The sequence below is a fragment of the Etheostoma cragini genome, chromosome 6, assembly GCF_013103735.1.
Source record: "Etheostoma cragini isolate CJK2018 chromosome 6, CSU_Ecrag_1.0, whole genome shotgun sequence".
Taxonomy (NCBI): Eukaryota; Metazoa; Chordata; class Actinopteri; order Perciformes; family Percidae; genus Etheostoma; species Etheostoma cragini.
In genome coordinates, this window is record NC_048412.1 from 21,169,802 (window position 1) to 21,190,792 (window position 20,991).

Genomic DNA, 20,991 nt, shown 5'->3' on the forward strand with positions numbered 1-20,991 from the left:
GGGGCTGAAACAAAAGGCTCATACATGCATGCTATCAGCTCAAATAATGTAGCTTCATAAATCATAGTTTTATTACAGAATTATAAAAAAAATGCTTGACTGGAATCTTTTTCATGAGAACAAGACTTGAGTTTAATAAATTCAGTTGTAAGCTGTCAATCATCTCTGTGGTTCATCAAGTTTTGTAACATGGTGAAGGGGATCTAACAGGAAGAGTAAGGGCCCTATTTTAACGATCTAAGCGCACAGCGTGAGGCGGATGGCGCAGGTGCATTTACGGCGTGCCCAAATCGTCTTTTGCTAGTTTGATGGCGGAAAAAAGGGTCCAGGTGCATGGTTCAACAGCGTTAGCGTCTTCATTAATCATAGATGTGTTTTGGGTGGAACATGCAATAAACCAAACTGAGTATAATCTCCCATTCCCTTTAACAGCCAGGCCTTGTTGTACCTTGGCGCATTGCTATTATGACGGGGGATTTGCACTGTAATCAGAATAAACTTTATTCGCCAGGTATGACAGACGTACAAGGAATTTGACTTAGGTTGGAGCAAGCCTACGGGCGGCAGCAATGAAACAGCGCCACCACACTCTTTCTCGAAAAGAAACAATGCAGACAGCAAACATAATATACAATACAACATCACAACATAATGCACGATGATATTTGTATCTGTAATCTTTTGCATGTTTTTGTGCTGCTACACTTCCTTGTGTGTGTGTGAGTCTGACATGAGTAATGTGCACGGGCTGTGCATCCGCCTAGGATCATTTCAGTAATGCGCTGTTAAAAAAAACAATACCAAGCAGCGTTATTGACTTTAGACCAGGTTTTTGTTGGTCAATGGCGCAATCACTTCCCATTGCCTCAAGATAGAAATACGCCAAAAATGTACCTGAACACACCTCCCTGTAAGACCAGCATGCCCATAGTGGCAAAGATGTGTGCCAATGCATTTGCTATTTAAACAACGTGGGCGCTGGATGGGACCTTAACAACTGCGTTGGTCTTAAACTGGCAAAGACGCATGTGTTGGGTTTTGCGCCTCGCTGCGCTGGGTGAAAGATAGGGCCCTAAGTGTTTGTATGCCTACATTTTGGATGAATGATACTATTTTGCAATTTCCTTCACTTTTAACTTATGCTTCTGAATGGTAAACTGCAATGTTGTCCATTACAACAATTTAGCATTGTGTAATATACAGCCTTTATTTTTCTCTGTGTAGTCACAAAGCTCACTGCAGTGCCAAAGGGCATTGTTCAGAAGGTGCTAAATGATGCAACAGGCCTTATTGAACTTGATTTAGTCACAATAGATTATCACTTTATTCAAGCTGTGATATAAATGTTAATAGCGTGCTTAGCACATCATTTGTTTCTGTCATGGCAATTAATATTTGCTTCTACAGATACACTGGAAGGTTGTAGCCAGCCTTTCTTTGGGTACACACATATATTGTGTTTTTATGCTGGAATTTTTGGTAAATAAAGAAAGCATGTGAGCCCGAGTGAATTGGCAAGTGCCATTTAGAATTTGATCTGAGACAGCAGGATGACCTGGTGGTCAGAAGAGTTAACCTTTAGCTGCGAGGGCAAAGGTTTAACTGCCTCCACAGCAAACATGTCTGTCCCGCCTGTCAAAGCCCCCTTAAGTAAATCACAGTTCCAGGCTACCACTCTCTGAATGTCCTGCTTATGCAAAGCAACAATTTCTTGATTACATTGCAGATGCTTTATCATTAGCCCTTTGTATACTTGATATCAGACTGCTTTATATAAGAGGAATACCCACACTGTTGTGCACAGAAACATCACACTGTGCATTCATTACTCACCATGGGTTTTGTAAATGCATGTTTAACTTGCAAAGTGGACCTTTTTTATATTCTCTCAGCATTCCTGTAGCAAAGATTGCTCTCTGTTATCTGTGGTGACCATTGGATTGTTCAGCAAAGTGTGTCTCTGCAAGTGCACCACATTCTACTGAAGCAAAATCTGCTCTTGTATCTGCTCTCTATGTTCCTTAAAAAGAAGAAAAGGAGCAACACAGGAGCGCTATATGCAAGTTGCTATACAACATTCATATTAGCATTGTGATTGCGTGCTGTAAAATGCATACGGTCTGTATTTGAATCTACAGACTGTAGCATAATTTGCAAATGTTTATTGAGGGATAAAAAGCCTTGTTTGTAAGTGGTATTTATTTATGTATGTTTGGTACTGGAGCAAATGTATTAATGTGCAATGCTGTTGGTCAATAAGAAACATTCCACTGCTCAGGTATGTTTAGTGTACAGTCAGTGGATTGGAAAGGCATGGATCGTATTACTGTAGCTGTAACTTTATGAATCCTCCAGGCTATCACCAGGTGAGGAGGTCCGGAGGGAGAACACCACTAACCCCACCATCTGCAAACCCAGATAACACAGAGCCATGTGGGACGCAGCAGGGCACTATCAGGTTATCTTGCTTGTGCCCAGTTTGTGTGCCTTAGCAGTAAGAAGAACAAGGACGTGCGGCATGTATATTAGCCCACCGTAGGGATGTCTGGAATAGCATGCTGGTTGATCTTCCGGCTGAGTGGCAGGTCGGTTCAAAGCTGCAGTCGGCAGCAGAGAACAGAGGGAGCAGAACGTTATGAACACATTTAAATAGTTTAAGAGAGACAGCAGATGCACTGCAGGACGCATTGCTTTCCCCATCTTTTCCTCTCTTCAGAGGCCACCGTGTATTTTGCTGTCGTGGTGCTGACCATAGGAGTATATAATCCGCATTGCCACACTCAGAGTAGAAATGTTTTCTTTCTGATCTTTGTTTACTGCTATGTGGTACTTATCACACAAATCTGATGGAAGAACTGTTGAAGCCACAGTGAAAGTTAAACTCATGTTAAGAACAGCCTTAAGGTCTAGAAACTGAGTATTTAAAAAAATAAAAGTAATATAAAAACAAATGAGATGCCACACAACATCAGTTCAAAAGAAGTATGCTGGACACGGCTGCATTATTCAGACTATGATGGTTGTGTGTGTTCTGGAACCAGCAGATTCAACTCCTGTGGGGGTGAGGGCTAATGGTTTTGCATAAAAATCCAAAACATGACATGAGATCTCATTTTACTTGTTGTAAATGCTGAATGTTGTTTCTCTCTCGGCGCTCAGTACGTAGGAAGAAATGAAAGCCTCCCTTTGTGAGTTGTGTTGTTTCTTGGAGAGGTATCCGAGCGTGAACCAAGCAGCTGGTTTCATTAACCTCCTGTCCAGACGGGATGCAGGGGAGTTGTGGGGCCGCCAATTTCAATGGTAACCTTCTGAATATGCAGTCATACGCATATGATAGTAACTGCAACTTATCTGCCATGCTCAGCCGTGTCCATTGAGTAATGCTGTTTGGTTTCATGTTATTTTATTGACAGTAGATATTGGCTTTATAGATGGAACAAAATATAGTTTTCCAAAAGTGCCATCAAAGAGATTATAAGTTTTACAGAGTATGCCACTGACACATATGTTTGCATGTATCCAAACTTTGAATAAAAGTCAAACGTTATAAAGCCCTGCAACTTAAAGTCTTCCAACAAATGACCCACAGTATCTGTGTTATAACAGCAGCTCTGTGAGACAGTGTTGAGATACAGCCTTGTTCTAAGCTTGAATGCTAACATGCTCATAATGACGATGCTAACATGCAGTATCTATAATGTTTATCATATTCACCATCTCCTTTAACATTTTAGGATGTTAATATTTACTAATTAGCAGTAAAAGAACAGCTGAGGCTGATAGGAAGGCCATTTGTTTAACAGGTATTTCGTATTTTTTTAATCTGATAGTAAAGCTAAATGAAAAGTTTATGAAGTTAAAATGTATCAGAATGGGGACATGCATGTGTGTAACAAACCTTATGATTCATTTAATTGTTGTTAAGACATTTTACTCAAAGCCACACGTCAACCACGTGGTGGTAATAGCGGAATAGTCCGGAGATCCCCAAAGTCAGTTATATTTTGGGAATCATGAATATCTTAACTGGTGAAATACAGTATTTCAGGTGGTAGACCAAAAGAAACACACTGCATCCTCTAGTGGAACGCTGCTTGAGTCCCCAATTGAAAACCATTGCCAATATTAAAATATAAATCAGAGCAATTCTCTATTTATGTTTCCGTCACAGAGAGCAGACTTGGCAGTGGCTCCTCTCACCATCACCTACATGCGTGAAAAGGTCATCGACTTCTCAAAGCCCTTCATGAGCATGGGAATAAGCATTGTGTATCGCAAACCCAATACCACCAAAAACGGCTTCTTCTCCTTCCTGAACCCCATGACTCCTGACATCTGGGTCTACATCCTCTTGGCCTACCTGGGTGTTAGCTGCGTCCTTTTTGTCATTGCCAGGTAAGTCTATAAGTTTGTCCTATCAGTCCGTCATAAATTTCTCCTTGAGTTCTTTCAATAGACATAGTAATTTACTCGGTTATCATCACAGCCTAAGATTTGAGTACACCTGCCAGTTTCTCATACAGTTAGCTGCTGGGTAGTGATCAAGGCAGTTATGTCTGCATGGTCTCTCTACAGCCCAGCTGTGGGAGGAGGAATAGAAGAGAGATCTTCAATTGAGATTCAAAGTTCTATCCATGCAATTTTTTGTTTCCTGTGTGATGTCTTTGGAATTGGCAATGCAGCTTTAAATGACACGCCTTAAAACAATTGTTTAAAAAGAAGATATACTTAAAGGATAACATTTTGATCATATTTAGCAGTACAAAGAGAAAAGATATACATACCTGATGCAAATCTGATTTCATCAAAAGGAGGCTATTTATAGTTGATCATCAGCATTTACATACAATTTTTATATATTCCTGGCAATATTAAGCCATACAATTATTATGGATGGAAATCATTTCTCTGACTGGCTAAAAAGTATATTTTTTGGGGTTGTGAATATGATAAATATCCTGTTAGTATCATTGTGAATATTTCCTCCTGCTTCGCATGCAAAGTGGTCCTTGAGGAAGTTCTAGAAAAGCCGTCACTGAAAGGAGTTCTGGGGCTTGAGAGCAAACAGCTGCACTCCTCCATCCTCATTCGTTGTTTTTGAAACCAAAACCGTTCAGGAATTACTTCAAATGAGCACAAAATCATCTTAAATTGTTGCATCAGTTTTTGATGTTGGCTGGCCTAGATAGCTGAAAGGCTGCATCCCTAAAAGGGCATTGAATGAGCATAAAACATACATTGCGTAACAATAAGATGGATACTTCAGCACGTGCAGGTCATTTTAAATGCTGGAAAAAGCACCCTCTTATTGTCCATTGATTGCTAACTAAAATGAGAAGATTTGAATGATGATTGGAAAAGACTCAATTTTAGAGCCGTTTCATGATTAACCATCAGTCTTGTTGAGTGTCTGATTTAAATAGACTGCTGACAAATTTGAAAATATTTCTGAAGCATGTAATTAGATTGAAGTGTATCTGTCTTGAAAAATATACAGTACATTTCAATTAATTAAAGTTTTCCAGAGATTTATAACAATGGTCCCTCAGAATTGATATGCATTCAGGGACTCACCATTGTGGGTAACGGTGTTGAGGACAAAACTGTAGTTACTTACTGTATCTGTTTTTTTCTTTCATAGAAATTATTATTTCATCTTATCAAAATAACAGATATGCCACATTTCGTGGAGATACTATCTGGAGTCTAAGGGATCCAATTGTACTCAGAGCACTCAGAATAAAGAGCCAGAAAAAGATTGTTCACATTATATAAACACATTTCAAAAGGGGAAAGTAGTGACATTTAGCATGTTTTATCTCAGAATCTGTCTCTCAAGATGGCTTGTGCAATAGTGCATCATCTTCAGCAGGTGTCAACCTAAATGGTACAGATATAGAAAAATGCTTGCTTTATGGTTTCATGTGACTTCAAGAGGAGTCTTTATGCCTCACATTCTCAAACATAACATTTTATACCCTCTGAAAAATTTGATTTATGTGTCTTCTTGGTCAACTTTTATATAATGTATATCAGAAATAGTTGAGGGTTTTTTGAGTTAAGGTTAAACCAGGACCAGTGGATTTCAAAATGTTTCCATGCGACATTTAAAAATAGTTTTACACTTGAAACCATGAAACCACTGGACTTATAGCATATACAGTGCTGCTCATAAGTTTAGGATCCCATAATAAAGTTGACTGAAAAGAGGAATAAAAAAAAAAAAAAAACAGTTTTTTTTAAACAGATCTTAATGAGTTTATTAAAACAATTACGAAAAATCCAACCTTTTGTGGTTGGTCATATCATTGCCTACTTTATGAGAGCACACAAAGTCACATTTTTAAATCTGCACTACTGTAGTCAGTGTTTTTATGTAAACAATGGAGGTTTAAGTTTAAAAGCTGCTGCGCTTTAATGATGAATACAAAGAAAACTATCATCAAACTCTGTATTTTCTCTTGGCTTTACAGAGCTTTTTTAATGTCTTTCATCACATTGTTTTGGTGTTCATGGACCACACCTTTAATCGTCAGGTTAAGTCTTTTGCCAGAAACACACCGCATGCTAAAGTGCCAAGAAGCGGAGCTATTTTCATTCCGGCATCCATATTATCCAATCTCTCCAGCCACACTGGCTGTGACCATCGCAAGCATCAGAGAGGAGCACAGGCATTTCAGTGTCCCTAAAAGGATGCACTGAAATTCAAGTTGCTATTTCCTTTGGTAGATACCAATTGTTTAGGCACCTGTGCCATATTAATACAGGGTTTTGGTACCCTATGTGTGATCAGGCCCAAATCTAGGCTTCCCGGCTATTTCTGGTGCCTTTGAGTGCAGTGTGTTACCGCTGTTACTGCTTTAATCAATTCTGTATCCAGCAGGCAGCTGTTCAGTGATAAAGCTCTGATAAAACGATCAATTGCTGACTGCCCAGCACCAAATAGTAGCCAAAATAAACTTACAACTACGAGCCAGATATTTCACTTACGAGAAGGTGGAGACCAAAACAGAGTCAATGTCGGACATTATCATGTGGCCATAAACCACTTTAAAATAATGCTAGCAATGACCTGCTCTTTATTGACTGGACATGTAAATAGGCAAATGTTTGCTAGCATGTTTGCCATAAGAACTTCTTAAGGTTTGTCAAGGTTGTGTTTATAGCTTGTATTGCCCCCGCCATTTGGCTTCAGTTAATGCTGCTTTAAGTACTGCTTCGTAGATCTGCTGCTGTTCTGCAGTCTACTGCAACTAATACTGTAGTTGTGTTATTCCAAACCACAGACGGAACTCTAAAATAGCTTTAACTCTCAGAATAGCTCTCAAGCTAGAATAATTCAGTTCTTGAAATTCTTCTTGAGGAAGGAATGGTATTCATTACCGATTAAGATGATGCAATTCTTGCATTTTCTCAGATCTCATACCCGATAAAGTTTTAAAACAGCTTTCCAACTTCCTTTCTCGTTCCCAGGTTCAGCCCGTATGAATGGTATGACGCTCATCCTTGTAACCCCGGATCAGATGTGGTGGAGAACAACTTTACCCTTCTCAACAGCTTCTGGTTTGGAGTTGGATCTTTAATGCAACAAGGTTTGGTGGCGCACACATCCTCTTCCTTGTCAGAAACAATTCTATCACACCACCCACCCCTCCCTCCTTTACCTGTGCACTGCTAGCTCCCTCTTTCTGCCACTTTAACTGACAAGCTCCATGATTTCTATTCTGTGATGGTTTCATAAGACATTTACCTGTCAAGAACAACCGCAGAGCTCAGCCTTACATGACAAAGGAAAGCTGTTGTCACCTACCTGCTGTTTAAAAAGGGAAGAGTAGGTGCCAGCCACTTGTCAGAGATTGTCAAGTAAGGATGGAAAACATTGCTGCATTAATTTCCCCATAACACAGTTGCTGGCCCTGCTCAAGAGCTATCTGTATGTTCCAATGAAAAGGGTAAGTTGAGGAACATGTCTGACAAATGCAAGCTGGCAGCCATGCTACGCTGGCTGATGTGATGTTTTAGCGCCATAAGACTTGCACTGAGAGTGACCCACTGTAGAGAATCCATATGTCTCACTCCTAACTGTCCAACAAGTAGCCCACCAATTAAATGTCACTGTGTTTTTGTTTAATGCTAAAGTATAATTCTCACACCAGTAAGAAAAACAATAAGCTATTTCTTCTTTAAGCACAAGAACCCAACAAGTATTACCAAATCCCACACCACAAAATCAATTCTACCTTTTGACTGAAAAATCAAGTGGATATAAACAGGTTTCCATTTGCTAGGTGTCCCTTAAAAGGGATAGGTAAGCAAATGAAGGCCCAGAAATGACATAATGAAGTCAACTGTGGAGGAAAAAAAAAAGACTCAAGTAATAAAATGCTTAACCTCTATGTAACAAGACAAATCAAAGAGGCTTAGTAGGACTCAGCAGTGGATCTTTGCCCATAGGATAGCAAACACATTCAGCAATTCATTAAGCACAGAAGCTCGGCAGCACTCTTGTGAAACTGCATAGCAGCTCTGCCAATTTGCCAGAGCAAGCAGAGGGATGCATGAGTAGCAGCAAGGTGCTGGGAGGCAGAGGAGTTGGAGAATAAAAACAAAATGAGCTAGTTAGTAGTCTTTAATATTAAACTAAACTGGTTAGAACTCCCTATTATAATTTGTATCATGGCTCACAGTGTTTTCTGTCAATGCCTGGGCTCCATGTATCTCATATTTATAACAGTTAACTGAAGTTGCTGCTAATCATTGTTTTATTCATAGATCCTTGAGTACAAATATTCCCATCGGAATATCAACGTTAATATGTAGTTCAAGTGTGTTCTCTAGCATCTGAATAATGATTATGGACATATGTTGCATAGTTCCTTATGTTGCATAATTGCTTCTACATGATTTTTTAAATTCAACATATCTTGATAATGATCTTTAACATTATTTGTCTCAGTTTAAAATTGACAGACTGATTTTGGCTTTCCGTGACACATGCTGCATGTAGGTAGCTGCAGCGAGGACATTTTTTTGTGTGACACATAAACAGACATCCTCTGCCTGTCTGCCAAACACAGTGACAGCAGCCGAGACGAAAGCCATTTCCTTGACATGTTTAAAATGCAAATGGATGTTTGAAGGGATCCCAAAAAAAAAAAAAAATCTACCAGCTTGTCTGTGGGAGGGAGGTGTCATAGACAAGACAAAGAACGCAAAATATGTGGAGGTGCAAAAGCAAACACTCTGTGTACTTCAAATGCATCCTGGGGGTCTCAGTAGGCTTTTACTCACAACAAACATATGTCTGATCATTCCCCGTAAATTGGTTTCCCTACATAAAGTAATTTCAGAAAGTATATTTGATTTATGAGCCGACTTATTCCCAATTCTCTCATTCTCACTGACATTGTTCCTTGATTTTCCGAGATGTAGGGCTGCGGCTATCGATTATTTTAATAATCAAGTATTCTACTGATTATTCCATTGATTAATCAGATTTTGTTTTATTGTAGAACAATAATTTACAATAGTTTGGTTTAATTTTTGGAACAAGCTACATTTTTATTGCCTACATTGTTCACAATATCATCTCTCAAAACAATTTCTGAAAAGCAATAAAAAAAAAAGCTGATTTCAAAATTAAAAAATGCAGATTTCCCATAATGATATTTGCACTGTTTTGTACCGTAATTGTCTTCATAGTTATAGGCACTTATGTACAGCATTCACGTGAGCACATAGCACAGTGCAGCAGTCAGTGAGATAGATTATGTTTTGGTGACTGAAATAGTATCAGACTTGTCTTTCCTGAAAGAAAATTTATGTTTCCTTGGTTTACTAGATATGAGTCCTTCCTCAAGGAAATGTATGGCATTTTCACACAGTTTTATGTCCCTGGCACCATATGGTTGATCGCCTTTTTGTATTTATTAGTGCTCTGATGCAGCACCATATACTGTTCCCTGCTGACAATGGCACTTTATAGTGTGGAATTCAATTGAGTTACCCGTTGCTTCACTCCATTTTTAGTGCAAGCAGAGAATGCATCTGGATCTTCCCTCTGTGAAGTCATAGTGAATGAAGGGATGCTAGTGTCATACCTTGTTTGCAACCATGTAACGTCTTTGTCAAACGATAGAGGACAAATCCAATCAAATTTGGTAGAAGAGGTTAAAGAACTGACCACTCTGCCCCCCCTTCTGTGGGCTTGTTACTCTTTAGAATTGCCCTCATAAATCTTCTCAGTAAAGTAACAGAGTGCACAAAGCGCAAGGGTATTTTAAAGGTTGTCAGAGATGAGATATAAAGTAACTTTAACACCAGTCAGTGAGCCATTGTAAACATAGTATTACTCAGCAGAGGACCACTCAAAGTCAAGGCTGATGCTGATGTGTTCCGTCAGTCTGGCTATATGGACTATATCTTGGATTTATCTCGCTTTCTATTTTATATACTGTATACTTTATTGTGTACATCTGGTAAACCTGATTAGGTGTGAGGTAACGTAATAAGAACATGAATTATAGTTATGTGGATCACACCTGCTATGTCCTGCATTGTAATGTATTGGTTTTGCTAATTTATATATGATATGACATCACACATCCTACATTAACACTGGTTCCACTGATCAACTTGTATGCCAAGTGGTTCTTCAAAACTCATTTCAGACAAGAGTTTTGTCTGCAAATGCTATTAATTATCAATCGATCTATCTACATTGCTAACTTAATGCTGCCATGTTTAAGTAGCAAGTGGTATTAGGCGTGATTACAGTGGTGAACAGTAACCTAGCTGTATATTGTATATGAATCAGATTCTTAATGATAATTGGAGCATATACTGGGCTCACACCATACTAGAAAAAATGAAATTAGTTTTTTTTTAATATTCCCTCAAACGCTTTTGATGAATATATTTTCAATGAAAACACATTGTTATCAAGTTAGATCTCAATGCAACATCAAATAATAGTTGTCTTTAGGTGTGATTGAGGAAATAGTGAGTTAATTAAAGTTATTGCTGTCAACTCTAAAGGCTTTCACGAGCTGAGAAAGGCTTTTGTACTTAATTTAGAAGCCTAAGGAACACAGGGTTTACTGGTCTGATCGGCCCATTCTGAATTATTTGCTAAGAGTTTGTCTAAACTGCCAAACTGGCTTCAATATCCTCTTCCACACTGACAGCGCCTTAATCAGCAGCAGTAGTGCCAAAAACATTTGAAGGCTAATTAACAAAAACGCAAGTGATCATGTTTCTGCATTTGTTTAATTTGGTAACATAGTTGGCAGGTACAATTTTAGATAATTGCTAGTCTCTCACTTTGTGTTGTGTACAGGCTCAGAACTGATGCCCAAAGCCCTGTCGACCAGGATCATCGGTGGGATCTGGTGGTTCTTCACACTCATAATTATATCCTCCTATACGGCAAATTTAGCCGCTTTTCTCACTGTGGAGAGAATGGACTCGCCTGTGGACTCAGCCGATGACATCGCTAAGCAGACCAAGATTGAGTATGGTGTGGTCAAAGATGGCGCAACCATGTCTTTCTTCAAGGTATAGTACACACAAGAAGGAGTAGTTGTTAGTGGGTCAAGCTAAATTATTGTTATAAAGTTTTAAATGAAAAAAACATACTAGTTGGGTAAAATCCTGAAGGGGCAATGTGGATATTATTGAAATTGGTTTTGTCATGTACAATCTTTTACAGTGTGCAGCCATATTGTAGTTGAAGCATGGCAAGCAAAAACTTAAAAAATAATCACAATCTTAAAAATAATGTTCTATATGTTAAGAAATTACAAAATCTGTTGAATCTTAGTTAAGTTGACTTTGTTAAAAAAAAACTTTTCTTTCTATATAGTATGCCTATGCTTCCAAAGGAAAAAAAATCTATATATATTTCCAGTTAGATCTTAATTCCCACAGCAAAGGCAAATTCTTCAGCTTCTCCACTTCTCTACACTGTTTGATGTGTTCCTCCATAATGATTTTTTTATTCCGAAGTTTCAGCATGCCTGCAGGGTCTTTGACTTTATTTTATTATTTTAAGCTTTGCTTTAGATGCTGCTGCTACTGTGATGCTGAATAACACATGTAACAGAGTTACACTTTCTCCAAGAAAGAAAATGAAAACACTGCACATTTCCACTGAAGATAGTCCATAAGTTTATGATATTCAATAGCAAGATAGAAATAAATTGATTCTTCCAGGGCATCTGCTTGCCCTAGTTTTTATGCCCCCAAAGATTGTAGCGTAGTGGCTATATATATTATATACTAATTACAAAACTGCAAGATTGTTCACAGACATGACATGCCCGTCTCCAACTCAACTTGTTGGCAACTTGAAAAGAAATCCACTTTCTCTTCCTCTGAAAAGCCATGTAACAGCAAGTTATTTTAGATCATTTCAATGCAATTTGATAAATCGTAGCATCTTAAATAGAAGGAGTAACAGGTGTTTAATTACCTCTTCAGAGTTGTATGGCTAGAGTTCCTTCTGCGCCCCTTGCACTTACAGAAAGGCCTGATGATGTCAATTCAATGAGGCAGAGAAGCATGATAAATACTGCGGAGACCGGGGAGCAGATAAAGGCTTTGCAGGTGTATGGATTGCACTGGATGGATTCGGTTCTAAACTCATGTTTCAGTAAAATACTAAAGTGTTTTATTCTCTGGATTCTACTCAAATGGAGTATACTGGGGGGTATGTTTGCCTACTACTGTACACTACTGTGTTCTAACCATTAACATAGAAACGGTCATGCATACATTGAAATGCCCTCTGTAAATAGACAGTATTACATGCTGCAGAGGTAGAGGCAGTATATTACAACTTGACCTACTTTCACTTAACTACGGTGCCGTAAAGTCTAGATTGCTTAACAACAGTACAGGGGAACGTTTGCCTTTAAGAGAGCAACATTAATAACCTAATATACCATAATTACTGAGATAAAACTACATTCTCGGTTGTATTTGCACTGAAAAACGCATTCAGTAAACAGAAACATAACTCTTGCAGTGCACATGAACAGATCAGCAATATTAGCTCGCACATAAAATAGCACAATTGTGAATATGCCTACTGTTGCTAACGTATATTCATAAATCCTATATAACATTGTCAGACTTACTTATTGATGCACGAACACAGTTGTATCCACAAAGTTAGTCCAATGAAGGGATAAAGGATAGTTTGAAAGTGTTCCTCGTTAACACGTTTATGCTATAGAAGATAGCAAAGGGTTTTCAGATGACAAGGTATTAACTCTGCAGGTTGCCCAAACTTTTTCAGATGCCATTTTTTTGTTTTCTGTTATTTTGAAAGTGTAAATGATCGAAATAAAACCTAACTTTTTGTGACATATTATACAAATGTCTAATGTGTCATACGATGCCTTTTGGAAATTTTTCCATCTTTTCTTGCCTTCTTTATGCACATTAATAGAAATCTTTTCCTGGGGTTCCCAAACCTTCAAGCCCCACTTTATCAAAAACCTGTTGCATTACAAACATAATCAGAGGTTGGAAGCCACTGAGGAGGTATTGTTTTGTTAAATAAATATCAATAAAAACAGAAAAAGAATTGTGCTTGTACATCATAAAAATACAAATATTCTGAACAAAGCGATACTAAGAAATACAGAGAGAGTTATGTGGAGCTGATAGTCTTAATTAGCTTTGTAGCAACTCATTTGGCAATGGCTTGAATGTAACGGACATTCATTCATATCAAATAGTTATACACTAATGCTTTAATCAAAGGGCACACGTAAGCATCTCAACGGTTTCCAAGGAAAGTATTTTCACCTATTGTTAAAGGTAATTGGAAACTGGAGGTTTTACAGCACGCCATATTGCACTCTTAGCAGCGAAAAGGCATTTAGGGGAAAGCTTTCTATATCATTTTAAATCGTACATTGCTGTATTGTGGACCAGCATTACCTGTATAAGTTGACCTCATGTACTTATCTGGGACTTCAAAAATCATTAAATCCGGTAACAAAGATGCCAACTTGGCAACTCTTGCTATACATCCTAAGTGGTACTTTTTGTTTTAAGCAACTAGGACTGTTCTTCTACTGTAGTTAAACCTAATGGAGGACTTTTCATAATAGCATCTTTCACAATCTGAAATGGCTTATAGTCTTTAGACAGTAATTATTTAAGATTAGACATGGCATAAATGTGACCTCATATAAAATTGCATGAAATACCACACGTCTGATGCAAGACTAATGGAGAGGCATTCTTTTATTGCTGCCTCAGTAGCACTTATGAGAATAGATGTGTGCAAAGTTTTAATTTATTGTCCTTTAATCCTGTGACAATGTAGATCTGTAGGAGGAATCATATAAATCACTTGGTCAGGTGTTAAGTAATTTATTCATAAGGTCTACAAAGGGGCCAGCAATGTTTCATGGTTAGCAGTATTTTCAGCATTAACGCTTATGACTATAATATTTTGAAAGTAATTTAGTTGTGGTAATAGCACTGTATATTTTGCAACCACTTGTTCCTCACCTGCAGCAAGAGAGACTGTTCAAATCAGGTTCAAAGGCATATATGTTGTTAACTGGCTCTTTTTATCCCTTACAGAAATCTAAGGTTTCTACTTTTGAGAAGATGTGGGCCTTCATGAGCAGCAAGCCGAGCACATCACTGGTAAAGTCTATTGAGGATGGGATTCAGAGGGTGCTGAAGTCAGACTATGCCCTCATTATGGAGTCCACAACTATTGATTACATTACCAGGAGGAACTGTAACCTTACTCAGGTGGGAGGGATCATCGACAGCAAAGGCTACGGCATCGGCACTCCTCTAGGTAAGACCTGCAAATACATTTGAGACTATCAAATAAAAAAAAATTCAACACCTTTTATATGTTGTGTTGCCTTTTGAAGGATGAGAGATTGCTTTTTGGACAACACAGCTGCATTGACTGTTTTTTATTTAGCTACCAGTGAGACAGTATGCCACAATGTGCTTATGAACCTTATTATCACAGAATCCAGCTGGCATTTCTTTCAAAGTAAAGCGGTCCTTATGTTGCTTCCAGGCTCCCCTTACAGAGACAAAATCACCATAGCAATCCTAAGCATCTTGGAGGATGGGCGCCTACACATGCTGAAGGAGAAGTGGTGGAGTGGGAGCAGCTGCTTGGATGAAGAGCGCCATGAGACAGGCCCCATGGGTATTCAAAACCTGGGTGGTATATTCATTGTGCTGGCATCTGGCCTAGTGCTGTCTGTCTTTGTGGCGATTGCTGAATTCATCTACAAGCTAAGGAAGACTGCAGATCGTGAGCAGGTATATATCCCCATAAATCAAATGCATACAATTTAATCTTTAGTCGGGTTTGGATGGATGGAAAATAAGTCTAACATTAATTTAATTACACTCCATTGGGATTTCAGTTTCACTTACCCTCTATTTTAACAAATAAGTTGCTAACCATGCCTATTTTGTTATGATACTTATTACACACACAGCCTCTAAACCAAAGCCGTGCTCTATTAATGGCTTTGAGTTCAAACACGTTGTAAAAGGATTTGCATGCCTTCGGCTAATCCCTTGGAGTACTTGGGCCATAACACCACAACATTTACTTATTTTAACAGGCATAATTGCAAATTGGAGCAGAGAAAGCTAATCCATTATTAGTCATTGGAGATGTCAGAATAGCATGCACGCTTTACTGTTCACTAATTTGAGTCATGCTAAGTGAGTAGTTGTATTTTCATTGCCCCATACTTGTTCACTCTTTCTGACACAGAAGCAATAATGAACCATGTGCAGGCTAAATGTGATGGTGGTGCAGTTTGAAGTGGCTGACAGCCATGGAGACACATGCGCACATCCACATACCAGCAGTAACACAACATGAATGTTATGTTCTAATGCATTTTGTGCTCTTTAGACTGTCCACACTCTCTGCTGTCAGAAAAAATTCAAAGCTAAGGCATTTACCCCCCCGTCCCTCTCCCCTTTTCTCCTTCTTGCACCCCTCCCCGCACCCTCCCTTTTCGCCCAGAGGTCTTTGTGCAGTGCCATGATGGACGAGATCAGACTGTCGTTCACCTGCGAGAGACGGGTGAAACACAAGCCTCAGCCTCCAGCCATGGTGAAGACGGATGCAGTGATCAACATGCACGCCTACAACGACCGACGACTCCCAGGAAAGGACAACTTGAGCTGCAGCACTGGGATGACTCCTGTGTTCCCATGACTATGTGCTCCCCACAGGGCAAGAACCTCCTGAGCAACGTGTCAGGGGCCATGCCAGAGACTAGAGACAATGGCATAGATGGAATCACCACCAGATACACCATTAACCACAGTGACATGGGGACACTAACAAAACATGGGCATCTCAAAATGGCAGCATCAGCCACACAGGTATGACAACATTTACCACTGTATTCCAAATCACAAGAGGTTAAAGTAATAACGGGGGGGTTCTGGGAAAACAATACACCCAAAATAATCAGTTTCAAGTCTGATGTTTACGTGCGCAACACAAAAACACAAGAAAATACACATTGTTCAAGGAATGCTCAATCAGTGAAAAGACAGAGTTGTATTAAAATGATGGACTGAAGAAGAAGAAGACATGCTTTCTTAAAAATGGCAATAAATGAAAGATATACATAGAGGACAAGGAAGGACAGTTTTCATTGGAGATCTGTTTTGCCACACATTAATATTATGATATCAAGTTCTCACCTTTATCCTGCTAATTTACACAACCTCCCAAATGGCCTTTGAAGGCAGAACATAACGTTATGTTATCTTTGAGTCATAAGCTGAAGAATATAAGACAGGATCTTTTGAAAGCATGGTTCACAGGTACACATGTGATAACCTGTAAGAAAACTCTTTTAGTATCTGCAGTATTGTTGTTGGAAACCCATGGCGACACAACTGTTCAGCAGTAAATATGTTTGTTAAAGTTGTCATGTGAAATTGACTACATTGTTAGACACAAGAAAATACTCATTGATGCAGAGATTGATTTGAGCAAAAGTGCATTTTATGTCAAAATGATTTTTACATGATTGTATTTTAATCAGTTTAATATTGATTGCCAAAGATCTGATCATTCAACAGAACTAGATACTGTACAGTATAGGCCAGTTCCTTCTCTTTTTGTTTTGTTTTAGAGAGCACTAATCTTGCGCTCATTGCAAAGTAAATTGAGGAGGTTTAAATGGGACTATTAAGAGAACTTGCTATAAATGTTTTTCCAACCAATAATTTTCCAAAGTGAATTACTATTGGCGCAGAAGTGGCACTGTATTTGCTGGTTTTGCAAACCAATTCACCTTAAAAGTACAGTATTGCTATCAACACTGTCATGTAAAACAATCATTGTATAGGAATAATAAAAAAACAGCATGTCCATCATTTACTGATAGAACATCTTTCTTAAACATAACCTTGATCCTGTGTAATTTGCAAAATGATAAATCACGAGAATATTGAGCTATTATACAAACAATTTCAAATATTGGTGCTCACATTTGATACAAATAGTAGCATTCTGCACATACATATGTACCTACAAAAACATGTATACACATGTATGTCTAGAGTGGGTTGGAGGCCATTGGATCAGTTTTCCGTATTTTTTTTTAATAACTAATTGTAAATCACAGAGACAAAATGTAAGAGACTGTGACCTAAAAAGTATATTGTTTTTTTGAGTGCATTTAATTGTGACGTATCCATTGAAATATGTGAAGGACTCGTGTGGCTACAGGACCATTGAATGTCCAAAATACTTCTAAACACATTTTTGAACAGTTCATTTTGCAGGTGTGATCTAGAGGGTTAGAGGGAAACCTTTTGTTTTGCTTTATGAGCGTCATTTTGATTTTAAATGTTAACAGACTTTTTAAGGTTATCTCAAACTTGAAAGTTCTGTTTTTTACCGGATGTGGACAGAGTTAAATTCATAGGTGTAGTGATAAACATGCGGAAAGATAATGTGTTGAATAGACAAAAGACAGATGATTATTTTGTGTGCTCATGTTGGCTTTAATGCCCATTGAATAAATGTACATCTTCAGCAAAGGTCATGATGTAGGACGATTCAAGGAGTCTGTGAGCTGCTGTCACCCAGGAGCCGAACAAACAGCAAACCTCTGTGAGGTTTATGTTGTTGATACGTCAAGACTAAAAAAACATAACTATGTGATTCAAGAAAACTCCAGATATCTATTAAACTTAGCCTTGGTTTGGTAGAGACCACTGTATAATTGTCTATGGATTCCCTTCAAAGTAGAGTATGTAGATAAGATCTGCAGGAAAAAAAATGTATTTTGCTAAATTTATACTGTCATATATGAATTCTGTTCACAGTCAAATGTTATAGATGTTATTTATTTCATTAGAGAGGTCACTTTAACCTACTGTACTTCTTCACTTTACCCCAGTTCCACAGCCCCAAACCTTATTTATTTAATTAAAATGCATTATATTATGGCATATTGGATTACTATCCTTCAGATGGGACCCTGTATGTAAATCGTCTTTTATGATGGCTGACAGAGTTCTGTAAGATGAACATAAAATGGAAATGTGGAGCTTCCCCAAGAATTTAGGGGACATATCTTAGAATAGGGAGAATAGGGTTTATCATGTGTAACTGGACCTTTACAGCTCTTGAAATCCCAATTAGGACCTGGTTGTACAATATTACTGTTACCCTAATGTGTACTGTAGCTTTTCATGCAGGTGATTTAACGACTCAAGTTTGTTTGTATTTCACCTCTGTAATATGTGGAAATAATTGAAAATTTCACCACAATCAAAATGAGTTGGACTTACAACAGGGTTCTGATTTGGCTGATTCAGTCAGTTTGGTTACTGAATATATATCTTTTTTTTTTATAAATTAATGTGAATAATAATGTCATTTTACACAAAAATTGTATGACATGTGAGAGAAAAGTAATGCAAAGTGTAAGCTACATGACCTGTGTTCCATTAGCAGTGTGTGATATGAGTTCGGATTTTCCAGCAGTCCCAACGGTATGCCTTTGTATGCATACCTTTCTTTTGAGTTGCACAGCTTCTATTATTAGGCAGAAAACCTCTCAAACAATACAATGACTATGTTGGTGCCAACCAGGGTTTTCTTTGTGGACATGCAGAATTTCTATGAATATAGTTTTTGTAAGGTTTTGTAAAAAAAAAAAACGGGGAAAAAAACTTTTGTTTTACTAGTAACTTTATGTGTTAAGAGAACATTAGAATAACCCACACCTGAGTAAAACATGTGAAAAATTCAACAGAATACTATAGAAAAGCTATTGAATTATTTTCTTTTTAACACATTGTGAATAATTCAATTGTACAGTTTGCTGTATGGGTTATATGAAGATTTAAATAAAAAATACAAACTATATCTCCTGTTGAGCCACTGGTTGATTGGTGTTATGTTATAATGTAACAAAACATGGATTTCTCATGCTAAAGGAAAATGTGTGTCTTTTATGTGGGCAATAAACGTAACTATTTTCAGGCTCCCATCTGAGTCTTACATTGGAGTGAACATTAGCATTGCTGTGGTTATGGTTGCTTGGTATTTATGGCCGCTTCATGCTTCTGCGTCAAATTAACGTAGTCTGACGTTCACCTCTCAAAAAATGTAACACGTTGCGGCGATGCATATCTCTTGGCCGTGGCTTGGTAGCACTGGACTTCCCCCGACTCATTTCCTGGTTCTTCTTCTCCATAAACAACAAGAAATCAAGAAGAGGGTTAACTTTTTCTGCTAAAGATTTCCCACCTTGGTAAGAAAGCACATGGCAGACACTTTGTTTCTCTCACTATGACTCTAGAGGCAGTACTCGCTCCAAAGCCAGTCGCCGCCACTCCATCCCTTCTCTCTCTAACACACACTCATGCCGCCGCACAAGTTGACCCGCACCCCAGCACAGTATAAACACCAGGCCACTGACGCAGCCACTGGCAAAAGCTCTGCGTGGGGCCCCCACAGAAGCATTAAAAAGCCTTTAGTCTTGCTTTGCCAGACCTTTCTCTACTGCGCTGTGGAGGAGGGTCTGGCTAGTTCCCACAGCAATCCGGGATGGAATAAAAACGTGCTCTGGTCTATTGGCATTTCTTTAAAAATAGCCTCGGGATACACATGTTGGGGGAATGTATGTAAGTTGTACGTATTGTATGTACGTACATTCAAAGTTTGTTTTAGTTGTGCAACAAAAAACTCCGGACAAATAGTCTAGCTATCTGGATTTACCCTGCAGAATCCTCATAAATCCACCAGAGTTAAAAAAAAAAGCCAATACAAAGAAAGCCCAAGGTAACTGAAAAGCTGAAAAGAGTGAAATAAGGCAGACTTTCCAACAGCAACGAAGTAATCCTGGGAAGTTGAACATGATATGTACAGACTACTTGGTTGGCTTACTAGCCATACATTTTACAATAAGTAAAATATTGATACCAACTCAATTTTCAAACTCAGTATTTTTTCATGCAGATTCTTTTTCAAATGACCAGAAAAATTATGGGGATCACAACACAGTTTATGATGGAAGAAGATATGACTAATGAACATAAAAAGTACAGTGAGTAAACAAAAACAAATTATGGCATATTCTTATTTCTAAGTGTACTTTGCTGGCTATTTTACCAGATGTCAGATAGGAGATTCTATGCATTCTACAGATGTTTCCATGCGTACAAAATCAGAATCAGAATCAGAAATACTTGATACTTGAATAATAATTCAGTATTCAATATTCAATACAGTTCAATATTGAACTCCATAATTAAGGTGTTGCAATGGTGAAAAGTAATAATGGTGAAAAGTAATAATAATAATAATAGTAGCAGTTGAATATTGCACACATTACAAGCCAGAGTTAATGCACAATACAAATAATATTGTCCAGTTTCAACCCCTCTAAGTGTCTGTGTGTCGGACACTTAGAGGGAGGAGTTATAAAGTTTGATGGC

At 38.2% G+C, this 20,991-nt stretch overlaps 1 protein-coding gene across 1 annotated transcript in view; it reads left to right on the forward strand.

The window, feature by feature from the left end:
- The window catches only part of LOC117946358 (glutamate receptor ionotropic, kainate 3), a 96,084-nt gene extending 76,660 nt beyond the window's left edge, over positions 1 to 19,424 (forward strand). The window contains exons 11-16 of the mRNA XM_034874435.1: positions 4,172 to 4,395; positions 7,474 to 7,592; positions 11,339 to 11,556; positions 14,605 to 14,830; positions 15,065 to 15,315; positions 16,040 to 19,424. Of these exons, the coding sequence (XP_034730326.1) occupies positions 4,172 to 4,395; positions 7,474 to 7,592; positions 11,339 to 11,556; positions 14,605 to 14,830; positions 15,065 to 15,315; positions 16,040 to 16,234 (1,233 nt within the window). The 3' untranslated portion in view covers positions 16,235 to 19,424. The remainder of the gene's footprint in view (positions 1 to 4,171; positions 4,396 to 7,473; positions 7,593 to 11,338; positions 11,557 to 14,604; positions 14,831 to 15,064; positions 15,316 to 16,039) is intronic.
- The last annotated feature ends 1,567 nt before the right edge of the window (positions 19,425 to 20,991 follow it).